This window comes from Lactuca saligna, chromosome 8, assembly GCF_052625555.1.
Source record: "Lactuca saligna cultivar CGN05327 chromosome 8, ASM5262555v1, whole genome shotgun sequence".
NCBI lineage: Eukaryota > Viridiplantae > Streptophyta > Magnoliopsida > Asterales > Asteraceae > Lactuca > Lactuca saligna.
In genome coordinates, this window is record NC_136424.1 from 16,830,728 (window position 1) to 16,840,477 (window position 9,750).

Here is a 9,750-nt window from a genome sequence, read left to right on the forward strand (position 1 = left end):
ATATATATATATATATATATATATATATATATATATATATATTTTGTTGTCGATGGTGTATAAGACGTTGATGCATATAATGTGCACTAAAAACTTGTACATCGCAGATGACATGTCTTCTGTCTTCTGTGTTCTTGTTCTTATTCTTTTTTTTTTTTTTTTTTTTTTTTTTTTTTTTTTTCGGTTTAGTTTCAGGTTTGTACATTTTTATGTGTTATGCCTTGATAATGTTTGGTAGTCAAAATGTATAAACCATAATCAACATAAAAAAAAGGATGAACCAAATAGTAGTTGAGGCAAGAGGAAACCTAATAAGGCCTAACCTATATGCGGTTTTGTGGGAAAAAATGAAGAATTTTTTTATAGCTAGACTACATTGAAACAAAAGATGAGGTACGGAATAGTAGTCGAATTAATCTTATCTGCTGTTTCAATGGCTACTTTTAGTTAATGGTTAATTTTTAGTTATTTTTGACAAAATGATTAAGAAAAATAAAAAACTCGATTTGTAATTTTCTCTTGTCCTTAACCTTTGCTGTATGTATATGCAAACAAGCAAAACAAACACACAAATGCATAACAAAAAAGACGTACACTCTTTTCACACACACACACACAAAAAAAAAAGTTTTATATACGTATGTACATTACACACGGCTCCTTCCATTATATCCGTATAACATAAAAGAACCATAAAAGAGCTTAAAATGATACTATTCTCAACAACTTTGTAATATAATTAATTGTTTAAATACTTTTGTTTTGAAAATAAAAATTTGGAAAACTATGTTTTATTTCGTAACACAAAAGTAAAGGAAAAGATGAAGTTAGTGGATGACACATGCAAAACATTCACGTACCTAAACTTTATAAGACATTTTGGCTTCTAACATGATATCATTAATGGATGACATACCACAATGCAATTTGATCCTTGTTTCCTAACCCTTCTATATATACCTCTATAAGCATTATTTCCCAACATTAATATCTCCAAACACTCTCATTTTTAGCAACCGGAGAGATTTGGAGGATAAAAAGGAAGAACTTAAACTAAAAACAAACTGATCAAAGGAAGACGATGGAGATGCCAAAGGGTTGGTTTTGGAGTGTTTGCAAGCGAGGAAGGCCATATATTGGGGTTCTTTTTCTACAACTAGGATACGCTATTAACAATCTTATAGTGAAGTCTGCTTTAAACGAGGGCTTAAATCCTTACACATTCTCTGTTTATCGAAATATTGCTGCAGCAGTTGCTTTTGGCCCATTTGCTCTATATTTTGAAAGGTATGTTTGTGCCACCCTAAATTATAATACATGTTTTAAATATTATTTCCTCGTTTGTTGTACAAAAGCATCCACAATGCAACCCATTTAAGGCTTTTTTGTAACAACTTTTTAGTAACTTATTTTAAAAGATATTTATACTTATACATAGACACTCTTTAATCATTAACCTTTGTTTAATAGTTTTCTTGTTTCAAATTAGTTAACTTATTATCATATGTATGAAATGCATATATAAAGGTTCATATCTAATTATTTTCGTTTTTAAGCACACCTATATAGTAATACAAACAAAAGATCGTAGCCGTTCTACAAAACTACAAACAAAAGACAATATAAATTATCATATAATGGCCTTACATATATAATCATTACTGTCTTTAGGATTTGATATTGTTGTTATTTTATTTTATTTTTTTATAAAATTTAGTAAGTATTAATGATATGTTGGTATATATCTTTTATCTTTTACTAATTAATTTATTTATATACCATCTTAACAAACTTAGAGGGTAACATAATATATTATTTAAAGTAAAGGGAACAAAAGTTAGTTGAAGTAACCTCTAAAAAATCACAAGTTTTCAAAGGTAAAAGGTATTATAATGGTTTTTCAAAGTACCAAAAAGTGTTCCAAAAAGTTATATACAATACCTAATATATATTATGTTTATATTACAGGAAAATACGTTCTCAGATGACATTTTCTGTATTTTGGAAGATATCCTTGTTGGCGCTAATTGAGTACGTATCAGGCTACAATAACACGTTTGACTCAAAAGGTCAAAATGTGTTTAATGAATATTTCTAATAAAATTATTTTAATCAACACCAGGCCAGTTTTGGACCAAATACTATACTACACCGGGATGAAGTACACAACAGCAACATTTGCAATCGCAATGTGCAACGTTCTCCCTGCTTTGACTTTTGTAATGGCGTGGATCTTTAGGTACTACTTCATTTGCATAATGTACAATTTAAGTTAGCATTAGTATATAGTGTCAAGTGTGTGATCAGTGTGTATTTTTTGACTTGTTTTCGTAGGCTTGAGAAGGTCAACGTGAAGAAATTGCATAGTCAAGGGAAGATCCTTGGAACCCTGATTACAGTAGGTGGAGCCATGGTCATGACACTTGTTAATGGACCACCGGTTCCATTGCCATGGACCAAGGGAACCGGGGTGCACCCGGTTGTAGCTTCCACTGCCTTGGTCTCGCAAGACCAACACATCAAGGGTGCCATCATGATCACTGCTGGTTGCTTTTGTTGGGCTAGTTTTTATATTCTTCAGGTAAATAATTACTTTTTTTTTTCGTTATTTATTTTCTATAATCACAAAAGAAACCGAAAAGGTAGGGTCCATTTCACAAATTGATCAGTTTTCACACTCAAATAACCATTAATTACGTACGTTATGAAATTATTTGATGAATAGTTTTTACTACAAAAAAAGAAATCTTAAATATCAAAATGACATCAGCATTTTGCAACATATGATGTCATTTCGTTATTTTAGAAAAAGAAATGTATTTTAATGGTTTCTTTTTTCAGGAAACTCTTCTTTTGTTAATAAAAGCAATTCGTACACTCAAAAACATTTCTAAAACAACAATGGATGGAGAATTCAGACGAAACCCACTTTTCTCTGAAATAGAGAATGTAGAAAAATTTATAAAAAAAAAAAAAAAAAACCGATTTTTCTCTAAAATAGAGAATGTAGAATTTTTATACAAAAGCTTATTTTAATCTTTCAGGCTATGACTCTTAAGGAATACCCGGCTCAATTATCCCTTACGACACTTATATGTATGATGGGTGCTCTACAAGGAACTGTCGTAACTTTGCTTATCGAGAATGGTAAATCTGGCATTTGGTCCATGCACAAGAGAACAGAAATTATTGCTACTCTTTATAGTGTAAGAAACCTTTTGATAATTAATTCGTCTTCTTTTGTTTCTTTAAGTTTTCTCTAATTTTTTATATATAAATGATGTGAATAGGGAATAATCCGATCTGGGGCTAGCTACTATGCTTCGGGGTTAGTGATGAAGGAAAAAGGACCCTTTTTTGTGACGGCTTTCAACCCTTTAGGGATGGTGATTGTTGCAATTGTGAGCTCATTTGCTTTAGCTGAGCGGTTGTTACTCGGAAGGTACAGATAAATCTTTCCTGTTACGGAATATTATATCACAAATATGATCCGTCTACAATGAAGTATTTAATAAATTGATTATCTTTTTGACAATAAAACAAAATCGCCTATAATTTCAAAAACTTTGTAGCAATTAAAATTTTAAAAATTATGAAATTATCATTTATTCCAAAAGACTGCAAAAACATTAGAAGAAATTTTTTTATGGACAATTCCACAATTTATGAACAATTACTTAATTAACTATAGAAAAATTTCACAATTATAAAATATGATTTTCTTTTTCAAAATTGTAAAGAGTGGACAATCAAGAAAAAATTTCCGAAATTCTTAACCATGGAATTACCAAATGTGTGATAATTTTGTACTAATGGTATATAAGAAACTGGTATAATTTGTTAGATATGATATTATAAAATTGTTATTTTTTTAATTATTCTTATATTTTTTATTTATAGTAAATTTCATAATTTGCAATTTGGTTATAAAATCTTTTTCTATAAAATTCCGGACAGTGGTTCCTGTTTACAAGTAATTTTGATATTAAAAACTAGTAGATTTTTACAATTTTATTTAGAAAGACATGATTATTTTACTTAGGACTTGGACCAAAAAACGTGAAAAAAACAAACATCAATAAGATTTGACATTGGAAAAAAGAAAACTTTTTGTAGCCAAAAATTAAATAAATTCTGAGATAAAAAGTAAGTTTCTCTTTTATTTATCTAAATTTACCATAACTTGTAATGATTTCAGGGTTGTGGGAGCCTTCATCATTGTTCTAGGTTTGTACTTGATCATATGGGGTAAGAGTAAGGACTCGAGTTTGTCAAGTTCAAAAAACAACGACGTAGATATGTTTGATAAAGAGACATCTAACGACAAAAATCAAGATAGTACAATTGTTTCAAAAGAAGGCCACAAAGGAGAAGCTAATGTTTAATTCATCATCCAAAAGATAAAGAAATTTATTTAGAATCTTGAGGGTTTTTCCTAATTCAAACATTGGTGGAGATTGATGGCTATCTCCCACATGCACAACGCTTGTTTAGCTTTTCTTAAACACATTGCAGGGGAGATGCAATTGTTGGATATATGCTCGACCTCATTGCCGCATGACACAAGAATATTAGGGTTATAGACCATCAACTACTTTGTTGTTTGTTTTGACATTATAACTACTTATGGGATAGATTTAATCAAAATAAATTTTATTAAAAATGTGGAACTTAAGTGAAGTCTACTTCTTATTATGTAATTGTGTATACTTTTCATTATAATCATGTAAATTATGTTATTTCAAAGAATTTAGGCCAAAATAATAAATTTGATTCTAGAATTCTCGAAAGAAATGGTTCAATTCAGAAGGTTTTTCAATTTGGGTTGAGTTTTCTATTTACCCTCATATGACATTACAAGGAAAGAGCAAATCGAAAGAACGACATAACATGGATAGGTAGTCAATGAAGTCGTGAAGTCCGGTTTATGGTTTTGATATATTCTTTTATTATTTTAGGGGAAAAAGATTTTGAAAAGAAGTTGAAAATGAAATAAAGGGTAAAAAGGTTTTTTTTTTTTTTTTTTTTTTTTCATTTTACAATTTGAGGGTTTTTTGGTTTGGAACTTGTATTTATTTCACAAACACATCAAATTTGATCAATTAAGCTATAGATCGAAGAAAATATATTAATTAAAATATTAAACATATAACATATACGGTTAGGTTTGTTTTAAAGGGCTGGTTAGGCCAAACTAGCCAAATTGCTTTGGTTTGACTGTCAAATGACCAAATAACCTAAATTGGTTATAAAAAATTTCACATTTTCTATAATAATGATTTCATTGAGGAGTTTATAAATACAACAAATCTTTTTCTTAAAAAACACAACAAATCTTTAGTTAACTACATTTCGTTTGTTGAACAAAAGGTTTTTTTTGGGCCATGTTATTTTGAAGAGTGTGGTTACTTAACCGGTTAAATGCAAGTCAGGAAGCCTACGTTCAAGGTAGAAAGCCCAAGTCCCCTAAAAATCTAAATTTCATGAATATGCCGTTTAATTCATCACCAACGAATATTTTAAATTTATAGGAATAAATAATAACATCCTAAATTTTAGACATATGGCCCTAACCCATCTCTTATAATATTCTCATCTACACGCTCACCCTTACACTGAAAGCTACAACGTTCATCGTGTTATAATAATCAAGCTGAGCAAACACGCCCACCCTTATGAAAGCTACAACGTTCATCATTTTGCAATAATCAAGCTGAGCAGTGGCAACATGGAATCTAATTTCTTAAACCATATTCACTTGAAACTAAAACTCTTCATATTATCTTACTTAAATGATTATTTAATATTTTTTCTATATAAAAAACACTTTACTTTTTTCTCTTTTTATTTTGTTTTATCTTCTTTTTTGAATTTCGTTATCTAGAGTGCATGAGAATGAAGAAGTTTTAATTAGATTTGTTTTATTATTTTCATATTCTTTTTCTTATATTTTCTTAAAATTCCATAATAAGTTTGTGTAATCGTCTATATTTTCTCATAATAGATATATCATTGAATACCCTCAATCTATATATATATATATATATATATATATATATATATATATATATATATATATATATATATATATATATATATATATATATATATATATATATATATATATATATATATATAAATCAAAAAAGGGCCAAACATATGAGGGGACTATGAATAATAATACAAATAATACTCTAACAGCCCATTGCAGTTTGAATGGGGTAATGATCACGAACGTTTAAATTGAAATGAAAATCAAGAAACAGAGGAGATGACAGGCTCTTTATAAAAATATCTGCATATTATGAATAAGACGGTACATGGAGTACGCGAATATGACCGATAACGACTTTGTCTCAAACAAAATGCAAATCAATCTCGATATGCTTGGTGTGTTGGTGATAAACCGGATTGGATGACATGTAAATAGCACTAACATTATCATAATAAACGGTGGTAGCCTTGACAGACATATAATGAAGCTCGAGAAGTAAGTTGCAAATCCAACATGTTTCAGTAACTGCACTAGAAACACCCATGTATTCAACTTCAACACTCGAACTTGAGATTGTATTTTAACATTTGGAAGACCAGGAGAGAAGATTGTGACCTAAAAAGACACAATAGCCTGATGTAGACCGACGAGTTACTAGACAGCCACCCTGGTCAACATTAGAGTAGACAATGAGAGAACGACTGGGCAAAGAATATAACTGAATTTCTTAAGCACTACTCCCTCGAATATAAATTAAAACCAGTTTTTGAGCAGTGAAATAAGGTTCTCATGGGTCATGCATATATATTGTAACGCGCGTAGATTTGGGATTGACGATTAAGATATAGTAAGAGATAAAAATTATTTTTTGATAGAAGATTATTTAGGATAAATAATCTTAACCAAAATTATTGTATATGTGACAAGGTTTATGTACATATAAAGAACTCTAAAATACGACATTGTATGAAAAAGTTATACTTCTTCGAAGTTTCACAATTAAACTGACATGACTCTGTATATTGTAAAAAGTGAATTTTTGATATATCGCTTATTAGCCTGAGTAATCTAAATGGAAGTCATAGTAGTCATAAAACCGAGAGCGTGCATATAGGGAATGTCCAAATCTAACTTTGTGAGAGGACGTTATGATTTTTTTGAAGTTTCAGCGCAGCAGTGCACACATAGAAATCGAAATTCAAATCGATTGATTGTTAGAAGAAACAATCTAAACAAGCGTTGAAGATCTCGTAAATATAAAATCGTCGATGTAAAGTAGTCGAGAACGAAGTTCATATAAAAGATTTATGAATTTCACATGGACTTCATCATTATAAACCGGTTCAAATATGAATTTTAGATAGAGTGACAATTAGCGGTTGACCTTAATGAAAGTTGTAGGGCCCGTCAAGAGGATTTTGGGGATATAAAGAATGCCGAAAATAAAGCTCGTATATGACAATTATGGCCGTCCGAAGATCTGCGAGAAATACACTATGATGATGACGTTGCAGCACCGGAGCCCGTTAAGTGGCATGGTCAACAGTCAAGCTCTCCTTGAGACAAGGTGACTTGTACTGCGAGACTAAGACACATGGCGCCATAAAAAGATGACATTGAAGGAAAATGTAGATTACAAAACAATGCTCTAAGCGGAAAAACATTTAACAATTAAATGATTATGGTAGATGCAACTAAGGAGGATCTATGTTTTTCACATAAAGGCAACATACTATGAACTATAAAACTACAAAAATCCTAATGAAATCTGAATTCATAAGGGAAGATTACATACCTCTTGATTTTTTATAGTAAGCAAATCTAAAATCTTCTTCAAAGCTTTTTGGAAGCGAGCACCACAAGTGTCATGCCTCTAATGGTTCAGACCCAATACTAGCAACTAAGATACTTGAAGAGAGATGAGAGAAGTGAGTAAAATTTCGGCTTTCTCTAGAGAAGAATGAGTGGCCGAAATTTGAAGACTATATGACCCTCTATATAGCTTAATGAAACTTGGAGCCAAAGCTAGGGTTTTTGGGGTAAGGTCTAGATTAATTAGTAAAATAATCAAACTGCCTTATTTTCTTATCCAAGCACCCTTAAACGAAAATTCTAGATTCTTCCTAGCCAATTTCCATCCATCCCATCCCATGGGGTTCTAGAGCCTTCCTACTTCAACTTTCAACAAATAACCAAACAATCCTATCACTTTTAATTAGTTCAATTAATCCTAAAATTAATTCTAAATAATTATTAATTAAATGATATGATTTCTAATTAATAGATTATTTTAATTACATATTAATACATGTATTTTGATTTCTAATTAATTTATTAATCACATAATACATTAATAAATCGGTCTCTCTCTCTCTCTCTCTCTCTATCTCTCTCTCTCTCTCTCTCTCTATCTTTCTTTCTAAAAGTAATACTATTTAATTACTAGGTTTGAGGGCAACCCAAAATGACTTTGTTAATAATTCAAGATTATACTAATTTAGTTATTGGCTTAGACACCTAATCTAACAGTCTCCTATTTGGATAAGTCTAAAACTAAATTACTGGTATAACTTCTAAATTAAACAACAAAGAGTGCTTCCTTAACAACTTCAGAACTATAAAATAAATAGAAATTGGTCCTAAGATAAGTGATCCAATATTCCTCCGTTCTGCTAGATATCATACAGACATGAGACATGGATTAGAATCAATCTCATTGTCTAAAATTTTGTTTCCCGATTTCCTAATTTGTGATGACGACATAAGACTTCAAATTGAACATATCAATTGAGTCCTGGTTGGGCCCAACACTATAAGTCAACACCAAATCACCGAGGGGCCTAAAGATATCGCTTTTCTCGTTTGGGCAAAAGGAACGAATAATCTTTGAATTATATGCTTGTATCATTTACTCACTAAATTATATATATGATACTGCATTTTATAATATCATGTTACTGATGTGTTTTTGCAACACCAATGCACTGTAAATTACAAATCATATATCTCCGTTTCAAGAATATAAGATATTACCGTCTGATAATTACTCATGATGTAATTGATGGGTTTTGGTCATAAGACATCCTATGTGCTCATACAAACCCTAATGCTTGGATCTAGGTTTCTCTATTGTACATGCTTTGAATCCAAGACTATAAACCCTAATTCTAGCATATATATAATCATATTAACATGAGAATAAGTTTATAGTGTTACCTCGATTGTTATGTAGCAATAACAATCACAATTCCTCCTTGAATTGACTTTGGAAGGCTTAGAGTCACAAGTGTCACTCCTCTAATGGTTCACAAACACCATAAGCAAGAGGATGAAGAGGAGAGAGGTTGGAGGCTACCAAAAACGTGTGTAAACCCTTACAAGAACATTAGCCACGTTTTTGAGCCTTAAGGGGTCTTTATATAGTTGGGCTATTAGGGTTATCTAACAAGGAAACCCTAATTTGGATGCTTAAGCCCTAAGCAACCCATAGACTCCTTTTATTAAGCCCATGGACGATTTCCTTATGGGTTTCCCATTAGAATTCGTCCATCCTTTAATATAAGGCAATCCATGGCCCAAATTGCAATTATCCTATAATTACAATTCCAGTCCCTTAAGTTTAATTAATCTCTTTTAGTCACAAAACTAATTACCAATTAATTATTGACTAATATTAATTAAACAATATGATTTATCCTTTAATATATTATTCTCATAATACATTAATAAATCATATTTAATCCTTACTCTCCATA

At 30.5% G+C, this 9,750-nt stretch overlaps 1 protein-coding gene across 1 annotated transcript; it reads left to right on the forward strand.

Moving 5' to 3' along the window:
- Positions 1-938: 938 nt before the first annotated feature.
- LOC145013002 (WAT1-related protein At2g39510-like) lies at positions 939-4,680 on the forward strand. Its single transcript, XM_078971808.1, has 7 exons — positions 939-1,287; positions 1,969-2,031; positions 2,123-2,239; positions 2,335-2,581; positions 3,045-3,206; positions 3,291-3,442; positions 4,199-4,680. Exons 1-7 carry the CDS (start codon positions 1,082-1,084, stop codon positions 4,383-4,385), a joined length of 1,134 nt encoding a protein of 377 aa, XP_078827934.1. The 5' UTR covers positions 939-1,081; the 3' UTR covers positions 4,386-4,680.
- The last annotated feature ends 5,070 nt before the right edge of the window (positions 4,681-9,750 follow it).